Source organism: Eleutherodactylus coqui, chromosome 5 (assembly GCF_035609145.1).
Source record: "Eleutherodactylus coqui strain aEleCoq1 chromosome 5, aEleCoq1.hap1, whole genome shotgun sequence".
In the NCBI taxonomy this organism is placed as follows: domain Eukaryota; kingdom Metazoa; phylum Chordata; class Amphibia; order Anura; family Eleutherodactylidae; genus Eleutherodactylus; species Eleutherodactylus coqui.
In genome coordinates this window covers 18023862-18051698 of record NC_089841.1, presented here as the reverse complement: position 1 = coordinate 18051698, position 27837 = coordinate 18023862, and the positions used below count along the sequence as shown (strand labels likewise).

The 27837-nt window shown below is 46.9% G+C and overlaps 1 protein-coding gene across 3 annotated transcripts in view; it reads left to right on the top strand.

Annotated features, from left to right (window-relative positions):
• LOC136628981 (zinc finger protein 585A-like) overlaps positions 1-27837 on the top strand; it is a 380809-nt gene that overhangs the window by 289264 nt on the left and 63708 nt on the right. For 2 of the 3 annotated variants that reach the window (XM_066605057.1, XM_066605056.1), the window contains 3 exons: positions 4345-4448; positions 4644-4823; positions 4906-5029. In XM_066605057.1, the coding sequence (XP_066461154.1) occupies positions 4345-4448; positions 4644-4823; positions 4906-5029 (408 nt within the window). Of the gene's footprint in view, positions 1-4344; positions 4449-4643; positions 4824-4905; positions 5030-16248; positions 17903-27837 lie in introns of those variants that run through there. The other variant, XM_066605059.1, reaches the window with a different exon arrangement.

Genomic DNA, 27837 nt, shown 5'->3' with positions numbered 1-27837 from the left:
TGTACGCATCATTACGGACGCGACAATACAAAATATGTGCCATTTTCATTTTTCTTTAACCTTTTTTTATGCTAATATGCTACTGCCATGCCTTATCGCTTATACAGCGATCTTAGGCACTGGCAACACAGGACGCCAGTGTCTGGCATCCTGTTGCCATGGCAACAGGCCGTGATCTACATAGATCGTGGCAGGGAAGGGGTTAACAGTGGGGGTCGCATATCCGATGCACCCCCGCTGCTGCAGCAGGAGGCTGGCTGTGACTGATGGCCGTCTCCCACTGCGGGATAGCGCGAGATCACATGTGATCTCGCGCTATCCCCAGGACGTAAGTTTACACCCTGTTGCAGGAAGGGGTTGAAGGGGTTTTCTCATTAGGAAAAAAATCAATACTTGCCTATTCCTCCCCAGGCAGTCTTCTTACCTCATCCTCTCCTCACCGATCCTCTCCTGGCCCCTCCAGTCCCCTGGGCCACGTCACCTCCAGCCATCCGGATCCTCTACTTCCTGTTTTGGAGCGTCCATTAGCTGCAGTGAATGTTATGAGTGACGTAGGTTTCACTGCCTAGCAGGGAATGCTGAATCCTCTGCAGCCTGCTTTAGTGCACATTCGCGTTTTTTGTTGTTAGTGTTTCATACAGTATAGTATATGATACACTAGCGGTGAGACATTACACATCCGCAGTCGCGCTAAAGCAGGCTGCCTGGGATTCAGCATTCCCTGCTAGGCAGTGAACTCCATGTCACTAGTGACTGGGTACACTGACCCGCAGGAAGCAGAATGCCGGCAATGTGTGCTACGTCACAGGAAGAAGAGGATTCGGCCGACTGGAGGAGCCAGGAGAAGATCATTGAGGTGAAGATCTGGTAAGACTGACTGGGGGGAATAGGTAAGAGGTTTTTTTTAATGACAATCCTTTAAAGTTTACAGGCCACAAACTTCATGTGTTTTATTTATTTTACACGCTTTTTAGCTGCTCATGTTTTTCACACAATGCTGTGTGTCATGTAGTGGGCAGGAGGAGAGAGGAGAAGGGACAATACCTCTCGATCCCGCCTCTGTCCTTGATCACTGTGCGATATTGCAAACTTAAAGTCGTTAGAATACAGGCTGATTTATACACAGCTTTCCCGGACTTCTGCACGCATGTGAATCAAAAGCTCAAATCATCCCCCTGATCCGTTCTAACGCACTCCAGAGCTCTTCAATACTCCTACAAATAAACCTGCCACCACCAGCTTTGGTATTGGTAAACTGGAAGCCGAATTATGAACACAAACTTCAGCGTTATGGTTTGTTGTAAAACGGACAAGGCTGACTTTTAAATTGCAGATTTAATCTAGAAAAGGCCTCGCAGTGCAATATATCTGATTTGTACAAAAATATAAAAAGGTTGTTCACGGGGCATAAGGAAATACAGTAGGATACACAACGCAGATTTTTAAAATAAACTGGGGAAAATAAAAGAAAGATATCGGATTTGGATGTTGGTCCAATGTTCCAATACATGCAGAGTCACTGAAGTGAATGGGACAGCCTTACGCCAAGGCGTATCTCTGTAGGATCTCACAATTTGGGGTCTGTAGGGTCCTACATTATAAACGGACCCTCAGAACACTCCTTACCTTGCTCCCTCTGATGTCACTCTGGAGGGTTGGGGTGGAGTCCTGTATTCCTGGGGAAAAATCATAATTCCCCGTTTTCGGAAAGCCCCCCCTCAAACCTGAATATGGGCGTGGCACATTTTTAGTCCTGATTTTACATATGGTTTGAGCCCATACACGGATGGGTTGGCATCCATATTTTCCCAAATATGCAGTTCTGGGTGCTCTGAGCCTTTTTATTTTGCTTGGCTGGTGAGCCCGATGCTAAATATATAATATATATCTGGCTAAGACCTTCATACGACCAAATATCCTTTATTAAATGATTTCCTTCTGATGTAAAATTGGGCACCAGGATGTCTGCGTGAACCATCCAAGGTGCCAATCCGTGCCAGTGGGTGCCTATTTAGCATCTCCTTGTCAGTAGCAAAGGGTTTTGTGTCCTCCTGTACATCAAAGGCTTGCCAGATACAAAAGAGAGGAATAAGACTTTAGAACACTGAATTCATCCAGCTTTCCCACGGCCTGACAAATGACAACCATAACATGGAAGCTGATATAGGCCCAAGGCCTGACACATACAATGTCTGACAGCCTGAAGTCTCTACACCACCCTGTGCTACTTATCCAGGAAACTGCCATCCAGAACTCATTATGGTGAACAGGGTCTGTCCAGTACCTTATCCTCTGTATAAGAATAGTAAGTCCTAGTGACTGAAGGACCTGATCCCTCTGACCACCAGGATGTAGACTCCTCTGTATAAAAATAGTAAGTCCTAGTGGCTGAAGGACTAGATCCCTATGACCACCAGGATGTAGACTCCTCTGTAGAAGAATAGTAAGTCCTAGTGGCTGAAGGAGCAGATCCCTCTGACCACCAGGTTGTAGACTCCTCTGTATGAGAATAGTAAGTCCTAGCCACTGAAGGACCAAATCCCTCTCACCACCAGCATGTAGACTCCTCTGTATAAGTATAATAAGAGCTACCAGCTGAAGGACCAGATCCTTCTGACCACCAGAAGGTAGACTCCTCTGTATAAGAATAGTAAGTCCTAGTGGCTGAAGGACCAGATCCCTCTGAGCACCAGGATGTAGACTCCTCTGTAGAAGAATAGTAAGTCCTAGTGACTGAAGGACCAGATCCCTCTGACCAGAAGGATGTAGAATCCTCTGTATAAGAATAGTAAGTCCGTGCTGCTGAAGCAGCAGATCCTTCTGACCACCAGGATGTAGACTCCTCTATGTAAGAAGAGTAACTCTTAGTAGATGGAGCAGATTCTTTTGACCACCAGGTTGTTGACTCCTCTCTGTAAGAATAGTTAGTCCTAGTGTCTGAAGGACCAGATTCCTCTTACCACCAGGATGTAGACTCCTCTGTAGAAGAATAGTAAGTCCTAGTGGCTGAAGGAGCAGATCCCTCTGACCACCAGGTTGTAGACTCCTCTGTATAAGAATAGTAAGTCCTAGCCACTGAAGGACCAAATCCCTCTCACCACCAGCATGTAGACTCCTCTGTATAAGTTTAATAAGAGCTACCAGCTGAAGGACCAGATCCTTCTGAACACCAGAATGTAGACTCCTCTGTATAAGAATAGTAAGTCCTAGTGACTGAAGGACCAAATCCCTCTGACCAGAAGGATGTAGACTCCTCTATGTAAGAATAGTAACTCTTAGTAGATGGAGAAGATTCTTCTGACCACCAGGTTGTTGACTCCTCTGTGTAAGAATAGTTAGTCCTAGCGGCTGAAGGACCAAATTCCTCTTACCACCAGGATGTAGACTCCTCTGTATAAGAATAGTAAGTCCTAGTGACTGAAGCACGAGATCCCTCTGAGCACCAGAATGTAGACTCCTCTGTATAAGAATAGTAAGTCCTAGTAGATGAAGGACCAGATGCCTCTGATCACCAGGATGTAGAAGATGCAATCCTTTGCAGGGCAGGGTGAGGCTGGCGGGCGCCCCCTGCAGGTTATTTTGGTGGCCATTTGTATGACCTTCAGGATGTTTTCCATCTGTCATCAGTAATGCATTAGTCGTTCCTCGCTAGTGATATTTGTTATCTCTGTGACGGCAGCGTGTAACGGGTTTCGCTATAGAAGCGGTCGGCCTACTTTCTGCTGCAGATTGGGCCCAGACGGGATACGGCGGTGTAAACTTTACTGAGGTTTGTGCGGCTTATTGGATGCTGCGATCCGGATGCTGGTAAACGTTTAGGTCGTGGAGTCAGTAAGTAATTAGTACAGAGAAGTAATTAGATGGGAATGGGCTCATCTTCTCACTCCTTTTCTGGAGGAGCCACGGGCATGGCTTGATAGGCATTCTGCCAGGACAGCCCGGGGCGTTACAGAGGGCCCCCGGCTGCCATGACACCTGCACGGCTCCCTGCGATCTCATCCCATTTAAATGGCGCTATCAGAATTGACAGCTTATCGGAGTTGGTATCAGCCGCAGTAAACAGCCGGCGCTCGCGCTGTATGGAGGGAGATCGCCGCGCGTTCATACATACCCCGACGCTGCAGGACGTACATGTACTACCTATAGCACTAAGGGGTTAAAGGATTCCAGCAAATGTTTTTATAAAATTTCTTATTAAATGAATTCCTAATAAAGTATTTCTAAGGTTCTCCCACATTAAATGCTGCTATTATAAATCCTACTTGTCCCTCAAAATACCGGCAGCTGAACTTGGAGATGTTGGTTTTTGTGGTTTTTACATTGGTTCATATTGTTTCCATTCAGGTCCCTACAGGATTCATTCATCAAAGATGGAGGACAACAGAAACAAGATGGCGGAGAGTGTATTCAACCTCACCCTAGAGATACTCTTCCAGCTTACTGGGGAGGTGAGAGACTCTGATGATGTCACATTACATCATTCTTATCTATGGTAATAACAGATGATGTCACTGTAGAGAGGAGAGATTCTGGTGATGTCATATGTCATGCTTATCTATGGTAATGACTGATGATGTCACTGGAGAGGTGATGGACTCTGGAAATGTCTGCAGTGATATTTATAAATGTCTCTCCATATACAGGATTACACAGTAGTGAAGAAGACCTCTAGTGATGGCTCTCGGGCCCCTGTGTGTGATGGATGGGGAAGACCCCTGAGCCCAATCATGGGGCCCCCACTTCACCCCCTGATACACGAGGACATCAATGTACAGAAGATTCTAGAACTCACCAACAAGATGATTGAGCTGCTGACTGGAGAGGTGATGCTGCAGGGAATGCTGGGACATTATACAGTAACAGCACTGGAGGCTTCTGGGTAATGACTGTATATTGTGTTGTCAGGTTCCTATAAGGTGTCAGGATGTCGCTGTCTATTTCTCCATGGAGGAGTGGGAGTATTTAGAAGGACACAAGGATCTGTACAAGGAGGCCATGATGGAGACCCGCCAGCCGCTCCCATCACCAGGTAATGGATGTATTTAGGATCATAGCTGTGGAGGGGTGATGTGGGGCATGTGCCCCTGGTGCTTGTAGGCAGGAAGTGGGGTGTGAGCCAGGCAGGACACTGTGCTAGTTGTATTAGTAGAGCCATTCACTACACAGTTGTTGATTAAAGTCAGTATAATCAGAAGGCCTACATATCACCAGTACACATTTAGGCCCCCGGCACACGGGCGGAAATTCCGCAGCAGGATTTCCCGTAGAATTTACACCCGTGGAAGCTGCCATAGGATTGTGTTAGAAAGAATAATCCTATGCAGACGGCAGCGAGGAAAACAAATCGCAGTATGCTCTTTTTCGGTGCGGGGCTCTGTGAGCTCTGCACAGAAATGTCACTCCCTGACTGGCGGCTCGGCTCCGTCATGTGCCTGCTGGCCGGCAGCCAGCACATCAAAGAGCCGGAGCCGCGCTGGTCCCTGCAGGGGGTCGGGTCCCACTGCGAGAATTCTCGCAGCAGGATTAGACACGGTCGTCTGCAGGCGGCCTCATTAGTTGCTGATATGTAAGCAACCCGGTCTACAGTGACACTAGTCAGCGACTATATTGCGGATGACTACTATATCAAATGGAATGTGTCCACAGAAGATCTCGGCTCCACCAGCCCTACTGCTACAGTAGCCGTCGGCTGTGCAGGGCTGGAGAGGTGCCTTGGCCCATGCTATCCCGTCCCCCAACTATCCCCACTAGCTCCTCCGCTTTGTATTTAGTTCCTGCAGGACCGGAGGAGGAGGTATCTGGCATCACCAGTAAGAGCTGCTAGGTTGTATCTACAGAGTGGATATCCAGCTTGGTGGGACTTGTGAGTGATGGTGGCCAATAAAACATCATTGTCTGTCTTTATTGTTCTCTAAGTTTTATATTGGTAATTCGTGCAACCCCTCTAAATTGGTGAAGGGGTCACCAGTACGGCTGTGGCTACATGGAGACTCTGGCCACAATACTCTTCTCATTGGGATGTAATGGCCGTCAGTACGGTTGTATCGCAGTTTGCTGTGACCCTACAGTTACATGAAGCCGGGCTAGTTTGGACTGCTTGTGATTGTCGGGGCGGGGGGGGGGGGGGGTCAAACTACAAGCCACAATGTATTCCCATTCACAGAAGTAGTGGATGAAAGTTGTGCCGTTGATATCACCTATCTGGGTGTCAGGAAAGCCTTTGTACAGTTTCACATTAACCCCTTAGTGACGAAGCTTGTTTGTGCCTTAGTTACGGAGCCAAATTTTGGAAATCTGACATGCGTCGTTCAACATAGCATAACTCCGTAAAGGCTTTGCATATCCCAGTGATTCTGACATTGTTTTTTTCGCCACACGTTGTACTTCATTTAGGTTATGAAAATAGACCGATATAATTTGTGTGTATTTATTAAAAGTACCAATATTGGAAAAAATTTGAAAAAAAATTGTCCTTTTTTTCACATTTTTAACTGTAATATCTTAAATATGTCCAAACACACTGTACAAAGTTTTGATAGGATATATAGTTCCACCTGTTTTCTTTATGCTTTAAGATTATGGAAAATGGCGAACACGTGATCAGGAACCGCTCAATGCGGCCCTCCGTGAAATCTCCAGGCTCTCGGCTAAGTTTTGTAGCCAGGAGCTGGGAGATTTTGAATTTCCCGGGGAAATTTTTTTGCGAATGCGTCCGCCATTTTGGCGACGGATGCGTGTGCAAAAGCTAGGGTAAGGTCCGTGGATAAATCCAGGGGCCTTACGTACGTCATTTCATCCTCCCTCACGGATATGATCTGTGGGGGGAGATGAAACGAAAGCTTTTTTAACTTTTTTTTAAACTTTTTTACACTTTTTTTAAACTTTAAATGATCACATGCTGGGTGACATCCATCTACTCCTGGCTACACGTGGCAGCCAGGAGCAGAGGGATTTTGAATTTCACGGGGCTCAAGCCCTTCTGTGCACGCGCCCAATGATTGACATCGGGCGCTCATGCGCAGAAGGGAACTTCGGGTCCCGGAATACCAGGGACATCGCGGAGGACCCGAGGTGAGTATTTTCAGATCCATGAGGGGAGGTGAAACTGGAACTTTTATTTACTTTTTTTTTTACTTTTTCGCAATCGCCGCTATCCACTGGATAGCGGCGATCGCGGACCAGGGGACCGCTCACATCTCCTGGTTCCCGGCTACCTTCAGGAGCCGGTAGCCAGGAGATTTTGAATTTGCCGGGGCTCCCGGCCTTCTGCTCATACCCGTGACATCATACGTCTGGTGCGCATGCACAGAAGAGCGGCGACGGGTCCCAGAGGACACATTCACCGCAAAACATCTCGATCAAGGCGGGTGAGTACTTTAAGCTGCCCTGATGGATACCTGCGGGCACCTACAGCATGGAGCTGTCACGTCCTCAGCCAAGTGGGCATTAATCCTAAGAGGACGCATATTTCTACGTCTTCTAGGATTAAAGCCCACTTACTGAGGACGTAGAATGCCGATGGGGCCGTCACTAAGGGGTTAAGATGAATCTCTGAGCTCTTATTGGCTGCAGTCCCTGTGATGTCCCATAAACCGTGCGGGACTGCAGCTGTAAATTGTCAGCCATTGATGCCTCCAACCTACCATCTGGGTTAGGGGCCATTTTATTCATCTTTGATTCGCTATTTATCTTTTATTTCTCCTAGCAGCTATTAGGCAGGCAGGGGAATGTATTTATTGTAAGGATTCTATGGAGCACAAAGAGTCTTAGAGGCTGTACTGATGGGCGATGAAGTTATTTATCACATATCTAATAGAGCATTATCAATTGCTCAGTGAGAGTCTATTCTTTCATCCCCCAGTGGGTGTAATCAGCACTGAGGAGTGTGAGCTGGCAAGTCCACCAGCCTCTTGTGTACCTGGCTTTATTAGAAGTCTGACAGACCATAATTTCCAAGGTTTGCTCCACATTAATACCCGGAGTAGAGGACATTGATACTAGAGATGAGCGAACGTACTCGTCCGAGCTTGATATTCGGGCGAATATTAGGGTGTTCGGGATGCTCGTTACTCTTAACGAGCACCACGCAGTGTTCGGATTACTTTCAGTTTCCTCTCTGAGACGTTAGCGCGCTTTTCTGGCCAATTGAAAGACAGGGAAGGCATTACAACTTCCCCCTGTGACGTTCAAGCCCTATACCACCCCCCTGCTGTGAGTGGCTGGGGAGATCAGATGTCACCTGAGTATAAAAATCGGCCCCTTCCGCGGCTCGGCTCAGATGCCTTGTGAGTTAGCTGAGGGAAAGTGCTGCTGGTGCCGGAGCTGCTGTAGGGAGAGCATTAGGAGTTAGTGTAGGCTCAAGAACCCCAACGGTCCTTCTTAGGGCCACATCTAATAGTGTGCAGTACTGTGTTAGCACTGTATTTTTTTTTTTTTTCAAAATTGGATCTGCAGAGCATTGCGCCCTGCAATAGGGACAGAAGTGGTGGTTAGGCAGGGAGAGTGTTAGGAGTGAGTGTAGGCTTCAAGAACCCCAACGGTCCTTTCTAGGGCCACATTTAACCGTGTGCAGTACTGTCCAGGCTGCTGTTAGCAGTGTTGCATTTTTTTTTTTTCTCAAAACCAGCTGTGCAGACCATTGCACCCGGCATTAATACTACAGGGATAGAATTGTGTAGGCAGGGCCAGAAGACATATATTATTCATTGAATAGACGCGGTGTGGCTTTTCCTTTGAAAAACAAGGGAAAAAATTCTATTTCGCCTGCCTCTGACAGTCCTCAGGGCTCTGGGTACGTGTGTGCTGCGTGCAGAACGTAAAAAAAAATCAGACGCAGCCAGCTACGTTTTACTGCAGGCTTGCGCCAATTTCTTTCCTGCATGGGAAATCCCTGATCTGCTGTAGCGAATAACTTTGTATCACTGCAGTTCTGTGACACATTTGCAGGGCCACAACACAGTTATTAAACTTAGTAGTATTCATTAAATACACGCAGTGTGGCTTGTCCTTTGAAAAACAAGGGAAAAAATTCTATTTGGGCTGCAGGCTTGCGCCAATTTATTTCCTGGCTGGGAAATCACTGGTAATACAGCATGCTGAGGGGTAGGGGTAGGGGTAGGCCTAGAGGATGTGGACGCGGCTGAGGACACGTAGGCCCAAGTGAGGGTGTGGGCACAGGCCGAGCTCCTGAGCCAGGTGTGTTGCAGCCGACTGCTGCACGATTAGGAGAGAGGCACGTTTCTGGCGTCCCCACATTCATCGCACAATTAATGGGTCCACGCGGGAGACCTTTATTAGAAAATAAGCAGTGTGAGCAGGTCCTGTCGTGGATGGCAGAAAGTGCTTCGAGCAAGCTATCATCCACCCACAGTTCTGCGCCGTCCAGTGCTGCAAATCCGAATCCTCTGGCTGCGGCTCCTCCTTCCTCCCAGCCTCCTCACTCCACTACAATGACACATGCTCAGGAGCGGGAAGACTCCCAGGAACTGTTCTCGGGCCCCTGCTCAGATTGGGCAGCAGTGGTTCCTCTCCCACCAGAGGAGTTTATCGTCACTGATGCCCAACCATTGCAAAGTTCCCGGGGTCCGGGGGATGAGGCTGGGGACTTCTGGCAACTGTCTCAAGACCTTTCAGTGGGTGAGGAGGACGATGACGATGAGACACAGTTGTCTATCGGTGAGGTAGTAATAAGGGCAGTAAGTCCGAGGGAGGAGCGCACAGAGGATTCTGAGGAAGAACAGCAGGACGATGAGGTGACTGACCCCACCTCGTGTGCAACGCCTACTGAGGACAGGTCTTCAGAGGGGGAGGCAAGGGCAGCAGCAGGGCAGGTTGCAAGAGGCAGTGCGGTGGCCAGGGGTGGAGGCAGGGCCAGACCGAATAATCCACCAACTGTTTCCCAAAGCGCACCCTCGCGCCATGCCACCCTGCAGAGGCCGAGGTGCTCTAAGGTCTGGCAGTTTTTCACAGAGACGCCTGACGACCGACGAACAGTGGTGTGCAACCTTTGTCGCGCCAAGATCAGCCGGGGAGCCACCACCAACAGCCTCACCACCACCAGCATGCGCAGACATATGATGGCCAAGCACCCCACAAGGTGGGACGAAGGCCGTTCACCACCTCCGGTTTGCACCGCTGCCTCTCCCCCTGTGCCCCAACCTGCCACTGAGATCCAACCCCCCTCTCAGGACACAGGCACTACCGTCTCCTGGCCTGCACCCACACCCTCACCTCCGCTGTCCTCGGCCCCATCCACCAATGTCTCGCACCGCACAGTCCAGCCGTCGCTAGCACAAGTGTTGGAGCGCAAGCGCAAGTACGCCGCCACGCACCCGCACGCTCAATTGTTAACCGTCCAAATTTATCAGCCTTGAGATGCTGCCGTATAGGGTTGTGGAAACTGAGGCTTTCAAAGCTATGACGGCGACGGCGGCCCCGCGCTACTCAGTTCCCAGTCGCCACTACTTTTCCCGATGTGCCGTCCCAGCCCTGCACGACCACGTCTCCCGCAACATTGTACGCGCCCTCACCAATGCGGTTAGTGGCAAGGTCCACTTAACTTGGGACACGTGGACAAGCATAGGCGGGCAGGGCCACTACATCTCCCTGATGGCACATTGGGTGAATTTAGTGGAGGCTGGGACAGAGTCAGAGCCTGGGACCGCTCACGTCCTACCCACCCCCAGAATTGCGGGCCCCACTAAACCAGAATATGCTTCCTCCACTAAACCACCCTCCTCCTCCTCCTACGCAACCTCTGTCTCGCAATCAAGATGTGTCAGCAGCAGCAGCACGTCGCCAGCAGTCGGTGTCGCGCGGCATGGCAGCACAGCGGTGGGCAAGCGTCAGCAGGCTGTGCTGAAACTACTCAGCTTAGGAGATAAGAGGCACACGGCCCACGAACTGCTGCAGGGTCTGACAGAGCAGACCGACCGCTGGCTTGCGCCGCTGAGCCTCCAACCGGGCATGGTCGTGTGTGACAACGGCCGTAACCTGGTGGCGGCTCTGCAGCTCGGCAGCCTCACGCACGTGCCATGCCTGGCCCACGTCTTTAATTTGGTGGTTCAGCGCTTTCTGAAAAGCTACCCACGCTTGTCAGACCTGCTCGTAAAGGTGCGCCGGCTCTGCGCACATTTCCGCAAGTCCCACACGGACGCTGCCACCCTGCGCACCCTGCAACATCGCTTTAATCTGCCAGTGCACCGACTGCTGTGCGACGTGCCCACACGGTGGAACTCTACGCTCCACATGTTGGCCAGGCTCTATGAGCAGCGTAGAGCTATAGTGGAATACCAACTCCAACATGGGCGGCGCAGTGGGAGTCAGCCTCCTCAATTATTTTCTGAAGAGTGGGCCTGGTTGGCAGACATCTGCCAGGTCCTTGGAAACTTTGAGAAGTCTACCCAGATGGTGAGCGGCGATGCTGCAATCATTAGCGTCACCATTCCTCTGCTATGCATCTTGAGAGGTGCCCTGCAAAGCATAAAGGCAGATGCTTTGTGCTCGGAAACGGAGGTGGGGGAAGACAGTATGTCGCTGGATAGTCAGAGCACCCTCCTGTCTATATCGCAGCGCATTCAGGAGGAGGAGGAGGAGCATGAGGAGGATGAGGAGGAGGGGGAAGAGACAGCTTGGCCCACTGCTGACGGTATCCCTGCTGCTTGCCTGTCATCCTTTCAGCGTGTATGGCCTGAGGAGGAGGAGGAGGAGGAGGAGGATCCTGAAAGTGATCTTCCTAGTGAAGACAGCCATGTGTTGCGTACAGGTACCCTGGCACACATGGCTGACTTCATGTTAGGATGCCTTTCTCGTGACCCTCGCGTTACACGCATTCTGGCCACTACGGATTACTGGGTGTACACACTGCTTGACCCATGCTATAAGGAGAACCTTCCCACTCTCATTCCCGAAGAGGAAAGGGGTTCGAGAGTGTTGCTATACCACAGGACCCTGGCGGACAAGCTGATGGTAAAATTCCCATCCGACAGCGCTAGTGGCAGAAGGCGCAGTTCCGAGGGCCAGGTAGCAGGGGAGGTGCGGAGATCGAGCAGCATGTACAGCCCAGGCAGTGCAACAGTCTTTAAGGGCCTGGACAGCTTTATGGCTCCCCAGCAAGACTGTGTCACCGCTCCCCAGTCAAGGCTGAGTCGGCGGGAGCACTGTAAAAGGATGGTGAGGGAGTACGTAGCCGATCGCACGACCGTCCTCCGTGACGCCTCTGCCACCTACAACTACTGGGTGTCGAAGCTGGACACGTGGCCTGAACTAGCGCTGTATGCCCTGGAGGTATCCTGCGGCTTGCTTGTCCTGCGGCTAGCGTCTTGTCAGAGAGTGTGTTTAGTGTGGCTGGGGGAATCATCACAGATAAGCGTACCCACCTGTCAACCGACAGTGCCGACAGGCTTACACTCATCAAGATGAACAAAGCCTGGATTTCCCCAGACTTCTCTTCTCCACCAGCGGACAGCAGCGATACCTAAGCAATACGTAGGCTGCACCCGCGGATGGAAGGATTGTTCTCTATCACCATCCAAAACGGGGACATTTCTGCTTCATCAATCTGTGTATTATATTCCTCCTCCTCCTCCTGCTCCTCCTCCTGAAACCTCACGTAATCACACTGAACGGGCAATTTTTCTTAGGGCCACAAGGCTCACTCATATAATTTTTCTAAAAATTTTTTATACGTTTCAATGCTCTTAAAAGCGTTGGAACTTTAACTTGAACCAATTTTTCGTTAAACTGGGCTGCCTCCAGGTCTAGTTACCACTTAAGCCACATTAACCAAAGCGATTAATGGGTTTCACCTGCCATCTTGGTTGGGCATGGCCAATTTTTACTGAGGTACATTAGTACTGTTGGTACACCAATTTTTTTGGGCCCTCACCTACAGTGTAATCATAGCAATTTCTATGTTCTTCGCCTGCACTCATGGTACAGAAAGGTGTGTGGGGTTGGCCTACACTTTAGCTACATAAATGTAACTTGGGCCTTGGCTATACTGCAGCTACTGGAATGGAACTAAGACTGCGCTCCCACTATACTGCTGCTTCGGAATTGTTCCTGGGGCCTGTGTAGGCTGCTACTATTACTTAAATGGAACTTAGACTATGCTCCTCCTATACTGCTGCTTCGGAATTGTTACTGGTGCCTGTCTTGAGTGCTACTATTACTGAAATGGAACGAAGACTGCGCTCCCACTATACTGCTGCTTCGGAATTGTTACTGGGGCCTGTCTTGAGTGCTACTATTACTGAAATGGAACTAATACTGTGCTCCCCCTATAATGCTGCTAGTGATATGTTAGTGGGGCCTGTCCCAATGCTACGGCTGAAATGTTACGAATTATGGGCTCTGCCTATACCGCTGCTAATGGTATGTCTCTGGGGTGTGGAAACAGAGGCTTCCCAAAGACATGATGGCGGCGAGGCCATTTACCACCAACGCGGTTACTGTTAAGGTGCATATAACCATGGACACGTGGAGAGGACACGTAGTGCCTCAAAAACATCCCCCTCCTCCTCCAACAATGAAAACATTCTTGGCAAATGCCTTTGCATTGGTTCGTCTGGTGGCAGTCCAAGAATTTCACCTTTACCGACACAACAAGAGAGCCCCCCCACCATCCCCCCGCCACGGCCCACTTAATCCTGGCCACATTCCGAAAACCAACAAAATAAAACCGCGCTACTAGGTCCGCAGTCACCACCACATTACCACCAACGCGGTTACTGTTAAGGTACATATTACCAGTCTGACTGGGGCATGCAGACACCTTGACAGAATGAATAGTGTGTGGCACATAGGTTCCCCATTGCTATGCCCACGTGTGCAGCTCCTGATGGAGGTGGCACAGGATTGGATTTCTCATTGCTTCTGTACAGCATTGTGGGCTATCGCCCCGCCCCTTTTAAAGAGGGTCGCTGCCTAGCCATGCCAACCCTCTGCAGTGTGTGCCTGCAGTTCCTCCTCATGGCAGACGCACTTATAAATAGACATGAGGGTGGCGTGGCATGAGGGCAGCTGAAGGCTGGGCAGGGACAGTTTGGTGTGCGCTGTGGACACTGCGTCGCGCAGGGGGGAGGGGGGTTGGGCAGCATGTAACCCAGGAGAAGTGGCAGCGGAGTGTCATGCAGGCAGTGATTGTGCTTTGTTGGAGGTAGTGTGGTGCTTAGCTAAGGTATGCCATGCTAATGAGGGCTTTTCAGAAGTAAAAGTTGTTGGGAGGGGGGGGGCCCACTCTTGCCGGTATTGTGGCTTAATAGTGGGACCTGTGAACTTGAGATGCAGCCCAACATGTAGCCCCTCGCCTGCCCTATCCGTTGCTGTGTCGTTCCCATCACTTTCTTGAATTGCCCAGATTTTCACACATGGAAACCTTAGCGAGCATCGGCGAAATACAAAAATGCTCGGGTCGCCCATTGACTTCAATGGGGTTCGTTACTCGAAACGAACACCCGAGCATCGCGAAAATTTCGTCCCGAGTAACGAGCACCCGAGCATTTTGGTGCTCGCTCATCTCTAATTGATACTCATTTTTCTCTATCTCCCCAGCTGCCTGTATTTGGTATACAGGATATAGCTGAGATCTCAGGAAAATTGCATAATCATCTAATATTTATAGCACTGGAAAGAAAGGCACTGTGATACTAGTGCAGAGGGATAGCGGTTCCTGAGGAACTACCCTATCGGTAGAGAAACGTGTCGAACTGAACCGACCCAATAGGAATAATTTCCTGGTTACAATTGACATTCCATCTCAAAATCAAACTCTATAGAGATTTCTGCCGCACCCGCGACCCTTACATGAGAAGTCTTGATGGTAGTGCATTTATGTAAACCATCTGTACATCTATGACTTGTATATGTGAGGTCTAGATGGTAGCGGTTTATGCTCACAGATAAGTGATTTAGTGACAGTAGCGGATTTCTGATCGGTCTGTCATCTAATCCCGTTAATTGTTCTGACTGCGGTTCTGGTTATTGTAAGAACCTGCAGTCTGTGTTTGTAGCCAATAACATTTTAATGTATACTAATAAAGGATACATTTTAGGTATATGTCTATTCTGTGAAGGGTCTTTTCCTTTTGGTTACAATAAACTTTTTCTGCCCCAGAGAATTTATTTTGCAGCATGACAGGGAACTATGAAGTGTATAGGCTCCAGGGTCATACAAAGAAGCCATGGGGCCCCAGAGCGAGACTCAGAATGCCTCCCTGCCCCGGCCTAGTCCTGGTCTGAGGTGACAGAATATAGAATTACCGTATGTACCAAGCTGTCTTATAGATGAGCAGTTCTATATTTGCTGCACACCGTGTGTTACTGACATCCGGCTTCATGGGAGATTTTATATGCGTTCTTTATAGAAAACCAGAAACTAATGTTGGTGCAGAAATGGCCGAACTCCATCTGTATGGAATATAGTATTCCTGTAGCTTGGGCTCGGAGATCTACCGGGGACAGGAGCCCGGGGCTTGTGGAGGACTCTGCTGCAAGTTACTCTTCATGACCCTTTTTCAGACCCCCCCAGGACCCCCATCTTGTTGATGAAAACCAGAATTAGTTACTTGTAAGTCCCGATTCACAGCTGTAGTTTTTGGTGATGTTTTCTGCACTTACAATCGCTTGGTGGTTAAGTGAGCTGCAAACCAAGCGACTTCTATAAGTGAATGATCCTCCCTCACTTGCTCTGTCAGGACTCGTGTTTACATGGACAGACAGTTGTTTGTAATGGCTCTTTTCAGTGATTATTCTAGCCACTGTGTAAAAGCACCCTTAGGCCGCCTGCACACGAGCGGGTCGGATCCGGCAGCGAGAATTCTCGCCGCGGGACCCGACCCGAGAGCCTGCAGGGACGAGCGCGTACTCACCCGCGCCTGGCGGCCCCGGCTCTTTCATGTGCCGGCTGCCGCGCAGCCGGCGCATGCGCAGACTGGAGCCGGCGGCTGGGTGAGTGCGTGCCCCGCACAAAAATAGGACATGCCGCGGTTTGTTTGCCGCGCGAGATTTCGCGCGGCCAAACCGCGGCCGTCTGCATAGGAGTGCGTATTGTAATGCACTCCTATGCAAACTTTCAGTGGTGGAAATCCCGCGGGAAATCCCACGGCGGGATTTCCGCCCGTGTGCAGGCGGCCTTTGATGATGATTACCTTTTTCTACATGACTTGTTATTTGCATAGAAATGTTATAAAATATCAGAATCATTTTAAGATATATAATATGAAAAAAATTCAACTTTATTCTTGGCAGATGACGGTACCGGGAGCTCAGAGGGACGTCTGATATCTGCAGATTGTAACGCAGAGGATTGTGGTATCACACAAGATACATATGAAGAACCTGCCATTATCCCAGATATCTCCTCAGCCCTTCACAGCAAAGATCCATCATCTGATTCTCTTATACAGGCCCCATCTTCTGATCCATCACACACTGATAAGCAGAATAAATGTCACAGAAAGAGAAAACATCAAAGAGCTGACAGAAAGGAGAAGCCATATTCATGTTCAGAGTGTGGGAAATGTTTTGCAGTTAAATCACTCCTAGTTATACATCAGAGAACTCACACAGGAGAGAAGCCGTTTGTATGTTCAGAGTGTGGGAAATGTTTTGCAGTAAAATCACACCTTGTTAGACATCAGAGAAGTCACACAGGAGAGAAGCCGTTTGTATGTTCAGAATGTGGGAAATGTTTTGCAGTGAAATCGGACATTGTTAAACATCAGAGAATTCACACAGGAGTGAAATCTTTTTCATGTTCAGAATGTGAGAAATGTTTTGCAGTGAAATCAGCCCTTGTTACACATCAGAGAATCCACACAGGAGAGAAGCCATTTTCTTGTTCATATTGTGGGAAATGTTTTCAACGGAAATCATATCTTGTTAAACATCAGAGAACTCACACAGGAGAGATGCCATTTTCTTGTTCAGAATGTGGGAAACGTTTTGCAGTGAAATCGGACTTTGTTACACATCAGAGAATTCACACAGGAGAGAAGCCATTTTCTTGTTCAGATTGTGGGAAATGTTTTACACGGAAATCATCTCTTGTTACACATCAGAGAACTCACACAGGAGATATGCCATTTTCTTGTTCATATTGTGGGAAATGTTTTGCACTGAAATCACTCCTTGTTAAACATCAGAGGATTCACCCAGGAGAGAATCAGTTTCCCTGTTCAGAATGTTGGAAATGTTTTGCACTGAAATCACTCCTTGTTAAACATCAGAGAACTCACACAGGAGAGAAACCCTTTGTATGTTCAGATTGTGGGAAATGTTTTGCACAGAAATCAGCTCTTGTTACACATCAGAGAATTCACACAGGAGAGAAACCCTTTGTATGTTCAGAATGTGGGAAATGTTTTGCTCGCAGATCACATTTACAGGACCATCAAAACATTCACACAGGAGAGAAACCGGTTGTATGTTCAGAATGTGGGAAATGTTTTGCAGTGAAATCACTCCTTCTTACACATCAGAGAACTCACACAGGAGAGAAGCCATTTTCTTGTTCAGAATGTGGGAAATGTTTTACTCGCAAATCACATCTTTTACAACATCAGAGAACTCACACAGGAGAGAAGCCATTTTCTTGTTCAGAATGTGGGAAATGTTTTACTCGCAAATCATATCTTTTAACACATCAGAGAACTCACACAGGAGAGAAGCCATTTTCTTGTTCAGAATGTGGGAAATGTTTTACTCTCAAATCACTTTTACTGCGACATCAAAAGGTTCACACCAGAGAGAACTACGAAAAAGGTATAAAAAGTAAAGTGACATGTCATACACAAGAAAAGGGAAGCAATTCAGAGCAGTAAGTGATGAATAAGAAATGTATGTAATTACCAATAAACATCTGTAATCCTGAAACAAATATAATCCAGATAACCCACCTTTATATCAGCCGTGTACATAGAATATTTCACACTGATACATATAACTTACATGTTTGTATTTGGGCCGATCTTTCTTCTTCCTTTAGATGATGTTTCCTCAGAACTGATGGAGATGAGGGAGAGCTGGTACCGATTATGTGTATAAGTAGTGAGTAACAAGGGTATTCCACCACTGAGCCCAGCAAGGGCGTCTCCCCTCCATCTCATCACTATAGGGTCATATACTAGGAAGAGTCGCACACAGTAATGTACGGCTGTGATCACATGGGAAAGGTGCTACAACTTCAGTGTAACATATCAGACTTTATTTATACAGGACTATACAACTTGGGGCGCACAGCCCAATAAAACAACCCCCTACATGTTTCACACTCAGATTAGCTGAACACACCAGATTTCATAATAGCCCATATCAGGGTGCAAACATTTACAGATCAGGTAGATACTGCCAACAGGAATACATAAGATCTTACTTAGACTTCAAGCCTAACAGAACCCGGGCGCACATCTCCATAATCCAGTAAGACTCACGTAGGAAAGGTTTTCTGAGCCAATCACCTCACTGAGAGGGAGGATTAACCCTTAGAAGACATATTGAATGGTTTTGGATGAAATGTTTTTATGTCATTCAGACAATATGGCTTCTTTGTACATTATAGCCATTTCCTTCCCGGGGAGGGGATTGGCACAGGAAACTATTGGTACATGAGTTTCCTGGATTATGGAGTTGTGTGCCCGGGTTCCGTTAGGCGTGAATTCTAAGTCTGATCTTATGTATTTGTTCTGACAATATCTGCCCGATCTCAGATTTACATTTTCACTTTCTGTGGTGACTGAATGTAAATGTTCGCTCCCTGATATGGACTATTGTGCCGGACCGGATCTTCCAAGTTACCACTTATGTATAAACCTCTTGGATCACTTGACATCTGACAAGCCATGACTAAGAGCTCAGCTGAGTTGGAAAGGTGTAGGTGGTTGGTCTTAATGGGACCTCCACAAAGGGCTTTCCCTTATTCACTAAGCTCAGTCTTTGCCACACGCTCCTCTAGATGCTGAGGCAATAGTCAGTCAGTGAGGGGCGCTGCTAGCAGCCCATCAGGATTCCGTTGGGTGGTTATAAGGAGCTGATGAGCACCAGTGGCGGCCACAGGCCTGGCAAAGCCCTCCAAGTCAGCTGGAAGCATGGCGTAATAGATTGCATATCAGCTATACCCGGACAGGCAATAGTGTTTTGGACTGTTACCAGGTCTACATGTAGAGGAAAGAAGGTTTCTACACAACATAGAAAGGGTTCTTAACTGTAAGAGCAGTGAGACTGTGGACTTCTCTGCCTGATGATGTGGTGTTGTTCACTAGAAGAGTACAAGAGGGGCCTGGACAGCTTTCTTGAGTGCAACAAGATTCTCAGTTATAGTCACTAGTTTGCTTCAGAGGGGCCGTGATCCCGGGATCGCTGATCTGGCTAACAGACTTCATTGGGTATATTTGCCTTCCTGTAGATCAATATTGGGGTAATAGGCTGAACTCCGTGGATTTACTATGTTTCTATGTTTTGTTACTATTTATTGTATCGCTGCAATCAGAATCTGTGGTAATGGATAACATTCTATATAAATGACACCAGCATGACAAAGTAATAATGCACCAAGTGTGGAAATGCTGGTTTTATTCACAAAACCTCTCTGTAGGGGCTTTTACCCACTAGAGTTTTTTTAACGCTGCGATCTTTTTTTTTTTTTTTACTACAGATGTCAATGGGACTTTCTAGTGTTAAAATCGCAGAAGAACAAACTTGCGATTTTTGTGCTCTGCGATTTTAACATTGGAAAGTCCCACTGACATTTGTAGTAAAATAAACGCAGCGATATCGCAGCATTAAAAAATCCTAGCGGGTAAAAGCCCTAAAGCTTAGGAGGAAAGGGAGAAATCAAAACCATAAATTAATTGTATTCCCCACAAGCATAAAGAATGACGGCTCACCCGGCCTCACTTGTTCCGCTGTCAGGAAACTTCATCGGCTCCATTTATTCCTAGGATGATGGGAATTTGATTGTGGAAATCCTCGTCTTTTGTACAATTGCATCTGAAGCGATAGGATTGCACAGAGGGGATGGGAATTTTTCATTTTTGGATATGGACCCTTTTGTAGTGTAACAGGCGGTTACTGTCCGCTTAAAAAATGTTTTGGTAATAATTCTCCCGTCTTCGTGACTCACACTAAATAGTCAATAGATCAGAGTCTTGGCCGGTAAATGTAGGATTCCAGTCATTAGTATTAAGGTGCGGAGTAAAATGTAAGAAGACCTGTGAATGTAGCGTCTATATAAATTCCTATGTGACCAATGGTGCTGGGATGATATGTGTTTCCTTACAAACTCTCCCACATAGAGGTTTGTGGAACTGGGCAAGAAGCACGTACCCCTTGCTGTGCTCATTGCAATACCCCTTGCAGTGCCCATTGCAGTACCCCTTGCAGCGCCCATCGCAGCGCCCATTGCAGTGCCCATCGCAGCGCCCATTGCAGTGCCCATTGCAGTGCCCATTGCAGCGCCCATTGCAGTACCCATTGCAGCGCCCATTGCAGTGCCCATTGCAGTACCCATTGCAGTGCCCATTGCAGTACCCATTGCAGTGCCCATCACAGTGCCCCTTGCAGCGCCTTTTGTCTGTTTCTCACTCGATTGACAATTGTTTGAATTCTTATTCTTCAGTATAAATGAACGCTGTCGGTTACAAACTGGTTTTTCTTTTTTATTTATTACTGTAATTTTTATTTGAGATCTTCATATTTTACAATAATGTAATAAACATTTACCTGAAATGCGTCCCAGTCTCATTAATATGTAACAAAAGCCAGTGATATAGATTGGGGGAAAGAGAGGAGAAAACATGTCTGAAAGGCAAATTTAGAGTAGTCTTCTCTCTTAGTGTCCCGCTCCAATCTTGAAGTAGACTGTTAATTGAGAGTAACAGAATACTAATGGCCTGGCCAGGGCCAACCTGAATGTAGGGGGAAATAGGGCAGAATTAGGAAAATATAGGGAAAGGGGGGAGGGGTGCCTTCTGAGACAGGGGAAGTTTTTCCCATGGGGTGGACACTGCAGAGGACAGTCTCGGCTATAGGATGGTGATTTAGTCGGCATTTATTATTATCCTTATTTACAGGGAGGTTAGGAATCTATTATTTTGTGAGGGGAGGGAGTAATCTAGCCATGGGAACCATATTTTCAATAATTTCTTGAGCCTATTGGCTAGAATGGAGGCCGCCTTTTCATTTATTAGATACCAGTCCACCCTGCGCTTAACCTCGGTAAAGACCAAGGAAGCTTTGCACCACAAACGGGCAATAACTTGTTTTGTGGCTAGAAAAAGGAAGGAGATTAGTTTCCTGGAGTTGGGGGGGGGGGGGATATTACTTATGTGTTTACTTAACAGCGCTTCCCAAGGGTTTTTGCATATGTTGTGGCCTGAGTATATTAAGATGTAAACTCAAATCTGTAGCCTCCTAGCCCGAGGACAGGACCACCAGATGTGGAGCATATCTCCCGAAACTAAAGATCCACGGAAACAGTGGGGAGAGCGTCCGGGTATTGCATGGGCTACTCGATCTGGGGTTAGGTACCAGCAGAGCAATACTTTAAATGAAGTTTCTAGCATTAATATATTTCTGGTGCTACTGTTATTAGACTCCCATATCTGAATCCAATCTTCCTCAGAGAGAGTTTCGCCGAGGTCCTTTACCCAGCGCACTATGTATGGTAATTGTGTACTATAGGGGGAATGCACCAGTCCCAAGTAAGTCTGCAAAACGAGGCTTGCTGCGGGTTGGTATTTATAGCAATATCTCTCAAATGGAGTTGAGGTCAGTGGAGAGCTCATGTTCTTAAGGAGAGAGGATATAACATGTTTAGCTGCAGGTATCGGAATAAGTCTGAAGGCGGTAAGATATCTTCTGTAGGATAGGAAAAGGGATGGGTCCATTTATTGGAAGCAAATGATACAGTTTGATGAGGCCTGACTTGTCCAATTCGCAAACGATTGGGGTGATTCCATTTCCGGCAGAAACAAAGGGTTTCGCAAAAGTGGCATAAGAAGTAGATGAGGAGATATTAGCTTCCCTGAATACTTTATAGAGTCCCAGATATGAAGGGAGTGGCTAATGATGGGATTGCTGATTGGGGGCCTATGTTTGGGTAGCATCCATAAAATGGAGTCGGTAGTAGGGGGGTGTATTTCAGTTGCTTCCAAGGGCATCCAAAGAGGAGTGTTAGAGAAGGAGTGCAAACTAGCTTAGCCACCTGGTAGTATTTCAAATAATTAGGAACTCCCAAACCTCCCTTCCGTCTGTGTCTATATAAGGTGGATCGCGAGACCCTTGGGACCGAGTCACTCCATACGAATCAAAGGGACATCTGCTGAAGAGTCTTCAGCATGTATCCAGGTACCCGTATCGGGAGCGCTCTAAAATACTATAATAGTTTATAGAAGTGACATCTCTAAGGCGTTACCACATTTCCTGGATCGGGAGACTTATCGGCTCCAACTCTCCAGGAGTACCCTTGTCTCGCGGAGGAGGGGAATGTAACTTTGACTATATAAGGATGTATAGGAGTTTGTCAATTGGATGCCCAGGTAGCCTAAAGAGCCTGTTGCCCACTGAAAGGGAAAGTTCATCTGAAGAAAATCTACTGACTCAGGAGATGGCGTGAGGGTAAATGCTTTGGATTTTGTATGGTTAATTGTTAAGCCTGAGATTAACCTGAATCTGGATAGTTCTGCCATTAGGTTGGATATGGTAGTGTTTGGGAAAGATATGTGAGCATTAGCAGATCATCTGCAAACATTGAGAGTTTGTGAACCGAAGCAATTTTGATCCCCTTTATATCAAGATTATTACGAATTTTAATAGCCAGAGGTTCTATGGCCAGGATGAAGAGTAATTGGGACAGTGGGCAACCCTGTCGTGTCCCCCGATGGATCGGGAATATATCGGAACAGGAGCCCCTATAACGTACAAAGGCCCTGGGGTAGGCATATAATATCCGTAGCCATTAGAGGAACTCTCCAGGGAACCCCCACCGGTCAAGGACCAAGAATAGGTATTCCCAGCCTAAAGTGTCAAAAGCTTTATGTATGACTAGGCATAGAAGCATTGCTGGGATACCTCTGGCTCTACAGAGGTAGGTGAGGTGGATTACTCTTCGAATACTATCAAGGGCCTGGGACAAATCCAACTTGATCTTTACCAACTAGTAAAGGAAGGACCATATTTGAACACGACGCTAGGATTGTGGTGAGAAGCTATATGTCCACGTTTATTAAGGAAATGGGGCGGTAATTTTGTTTGTCTAACGAGTCTCTATCTGGCTTGGGTATCATTGATATAGAAGCCAGAAGGGCTGTCTGGCCAATTTGGTGACGGTCTCTCATTGCATTGAAGTAATCTGCTAGATAGGAGCACAGAATTGGTGAAAATGTCTTATAATACAGGGCAGAAAAGCCATCTGGGCCAGGTCTTTTATTGGTCAGTGCTTTCATGGCATTTGTCACTTCTTCTTGGGTAATTTTAGATGCCAGATTGTCAAGGAATGTTTCTTCAAGTGTAGATAGTGGCATTTCTTGGAGATAAGAGGAGATTTGGTTTATAGGGAGGGAACATTGTTGTGAGTACAATTTGACTAGGAACTTCTGGAATTTCCGTGTTATTGTGTGATAGACATGATAATTAGTTAGCGTAAAATGTCTATCGATTTGTAATAAACTAGAAGTATTACGCAGCTGTAGTGACTTTAACTCTTAGAGGCTAATGGCTGCATAATTTCATTATGGTAGTTGCTGGACAATGGCATGGTGAAAGATATGTGCTTTGTGCTATATGTATTGCTTGTGTTCATCTTGGATGTTTCCCTAGCCCTGCCCCCACACAGAAACTTCTTAAATAACATTGAAACTTCTGAACAGGCACTGCCATGCCCACTGGAATTCCTTCAGCCTGACCACATGTTGATAGAACAAAGACTGGCTTACACACTGGACTTGAGAGAGGTGTGGGAAGGGAAGGGGTGGGGGATTCTATATGACCCAGCGAAAAAGAATATGTATATGTTACTGATGTAATCTGTTAAACGTCCATAAAGGGCAGGTATCATGTGTTTCAATAAAAACCCGAGGCTCTGTAACTCGAGAAAGAGCTGGTTGAGATTCAAGGCTGACGACTTGCGTCCGACTGGTTTCTTTCATTATATGTGCACACTATACAATTAGGAAGCTACAGAATACCCTGAAACCTGCTGGAGGAAAATATTATCCAGAGCAATTGGCGTGCCTGGGTGGGTCGAGTAGAGATTTGTTTGATTTTTTTCATTCTGGAACAATACAGAGATCGGCAGATAACACGCAGAGCTCAGGGGCCCGAAAATCTACAGAACACAGTAAGATTGCTTTATGTTAATCTACCGATGTGAGCTGACTTCTAACTGTTAATCTGCCCATATCTAATCCAGAGTGATAAATCAATGAAAGGCAGGTAATATAGTCCTTTCTACTTGGAAAAAAACCACCGTGTAACCTGCCTAGGGATATTCTATATGCTGTGTCTGAGACGGTTAAAGATTGTGTATACAAGACCAAGAGACAGATTCTGTGAGGGATAATGTGTAAGAAGGGCGGACTTGGCTGTATAAGCCTGAGGGAGCGCGCCCGGGGCGTATTCTCCTATGTAACAGTGCACGGTTTGCGCTACTACACTTGGAGAGCGAGGCCAGGAAAATTTAAAATACGCGTATGCACTTGTATGATCGAGCGTGTTATGTTCTCTCATACGTAAGGAGGGATACGCAGGGTTTAAAATAGGCGTATTTACTTGTATGATTGAGCGTGTTATGCTCTCATATGTGAAAAGGGATAGCCGGGAATTATAGCCGTGGTGTGACGGCTGAAGTCTCCGGATATTGTTGAAGTCTTGGTCACTGAATATAATCGTCAGTCTCTGTGTATAGCTAAATGTCCTGTCCAGACTGTCTGCAGGGAGTGCTGTTGGGGATTACTAGTAGAGGGTGGGCTGTTGCAAAGGTAGGGGAGATATATACCTTGAGCCGTTGTGGGTATTCTCCAGTAATCCCATCTGTCCCGTTTGTTCGGTGTTATAGAATTAATGTGCATTGTGATTTGCGAGGGATATAAGAAGAGATGGGTGGAATTTGGTAAGAGTTTTACTGTGTCCAGAAATTCCAAATAGGATAGAATAAGCAGGCAGAATAGAATACGGGATCAGTGCAGGATGTTTTGGAATATGCAAAACATGTAGAAACGTTTTACAAAGAAAAGGATCAGGAAAGTTGCTGAAAGAAATGAATGTCGGGCTTTAGATAGACCAAATGTGTTAGAAAGATAAGCAGGAGGCCCAGCAGACAGAAAAGGTGCTTTAGATTGCTAGGAGGTGGTGTAATGTAGGAAAGGAATTCATGAGGAGAGAGTGTAGTGGGGGATGTGTATTGCCTGTATTATGAACAATGTAATGCCTTTGTGTTGACGATAGCCCATCCCTATAATGGCGGCCACACTTGCAATGTTTTAAAACCCCCACATAGTGTGACTCTGCAGCAAGAGGGGTGAGCCCTGCCCCCACCCTGAAATTACTTCCCCCATGTGCTCACTTTCAGGGTGTGTGATGTTACTTCCGGCCACTCCAATCCGGGATAGGACTAAGCCCCGCCCCTTCCTCCTCCAGCAGCCATCTTGCCTCACCTGGGAGATTTGTAGCCCCGCCCCTTTCTGCCTCTGGTGGCCATCTGGCTGCACTCGGGAGGCCTACATTCCCCAATGCCACTGTATCCAGTGCTAACATCATGATTGTCTGAAGTAAGGTCTTGTTTGACCATGCTTTGTTAGACTCCAAAATGTGGCCACCTTGGATGTGTGATAGGTTCAGGGAAACAAACCTTTGTTCTTTGTGAAGATGCAGCTTGGGACATAGTAGATGACTAAGCTGGTTTATAGTGTATAGAAGATTGGAGTTGATGCATGGGGGGACAGAGGCCAGGGACCCATGAGCAGGGGACGCCCTCTCATGGTGTGTTCCCAGGGGCTCTGGTTTCCACTGCCTGCTTCTCCAATGGATGTTCAGACAGATGATGTTAAGGAAGGCTCCTACAGATGGAATAATTTCCCTATAGTCACCCAGCAAACTTTTTCACGCAATTTGATGAAGTAATTTTAGTTTTTATGTGAGAAAGAGGGACTGAATTGCTCAGAGTAGGATGTCAATTCATCCGTATGCTTTAGTTTTTTTTCCTTAAGTCTTTTGTATATTCTAGTGTCAGTCTACACTGAGGCTATAATTATATTCTGACAGGAGAGTGAAAGTTAAACATTGAAATTCCCTGAAATTCCCTGTAAATTTTGCTTGTGTTGTGCCCCCTTGTGTTAAAAATGCTAACTGCGACCTGAGAAAAATGTAAAGGATATTTTCGCTCAGACTTTGCTGCATACAATGTCAGCTTGACCTACAAAGTGCTTGTTTTTGTGCTTCTTGGTTTCCTTTTTAAACGTTGTACTAGTTTGAACACGACTACTCTTTTTCCATTGAGTATTCCAGTTCAAAAGGAGGGAGGCATAGGTGATCTAGGTCATAGGTGATCTAGGTGTTGTAGCTCAGCTATTGGGTTTTTAAAATAAATAAATAAATGAAATAAGATAAAAAGGAAATAAATGATTTTGTGCTATAAGATTCTGATGCATGTGAAATAGAACATCAACATGATTATTTAGTACTGATACAGCAAGAAACTGCAGGTATGCAAACATTTACCGGAACCTCTGTTAACAATGCATTTGTTGAGCTTTTTGCAGATGGTACCAGGGTGAGGATTGATGACTCCACATCGGATATGCAGTGGTCACACAACAAGATGTCCTAGAAGCAGGAGTTCTGCCTCCGCATGTCTCAGTACAAGAAGCGGAATTGAAGGCCCTCACTGAGGCGAGTAGAGTGGCGAGAGGTAAGACGGCAACCCTTTACACTGACTCCTGGTATGCATTTGGCATAGCTCATGATTACGGCCCAATATGGAAGGCCAGACAGTTTTTTTACCTTAGCAGGACAACCAATTGAGAATGGTGCAGCGGTACAGAGTCGCATGGAGGCCCTGCTTCTACCTGACAAAGTTGAGAGTTCGCACCGAGTCCTACACTGGAGAGGCGAGAGACGACACCCTCGCTGACAGCATAGCAAAGGCAGCGGCCCTCAAGCCGTGGAAAAAAGAAGAAAGATACTGACAGCATGAGTCAGTGGTAAAAAACTTTGGACATTGACAAAAACTTTGGACTTTGATATGCTAAAAGACTTTTACAGTTACAAGCCAGCAAGGAAGAAAAGAATAAATGGACTAATATGGGAGCAGCAGAAACAGGGCAGCGTGTGGTGAACGGTCAACAGCACTTGCCCACCACAGTTCCTGTATCCCATGATGGCCCAGCTGATGGACGCAAAGACCCACCTAGTAAAGCAGTAATGACGACGACGCTTGAAAGAGGTTGGGCGACTTCTAGGTTCTCTGTAGCTGCTGCATCATTTGTCCGGTTTAGCATGATCTATGCCATAGGTGAGTCAGGGCAGAAGTAAATTTGCCACATCACACTTGCCAGGACCACTCTACCCATTTCAGGGATTGCAAATTGACTGCATTCAGCTCCCACTTGTTGGGAAGTATGAATATGTGCTTGTTGTTGATGATGTCTTTGCAGGTTGGAGGCCAACCTTGTTACCAAGGCAAACAAGTAGGCAACCACAAAGAAGCTCATGAACGAGGTAAACTGTGAATATGGGGTACCAGAAGTGATTCAGAGTCAGACAGAGGTACAAACTTCACAGGTGAATGTAACATGTCATGTCTGCTCTGGATGTATCCCAGGCCTTTTACACACTCTACCACCT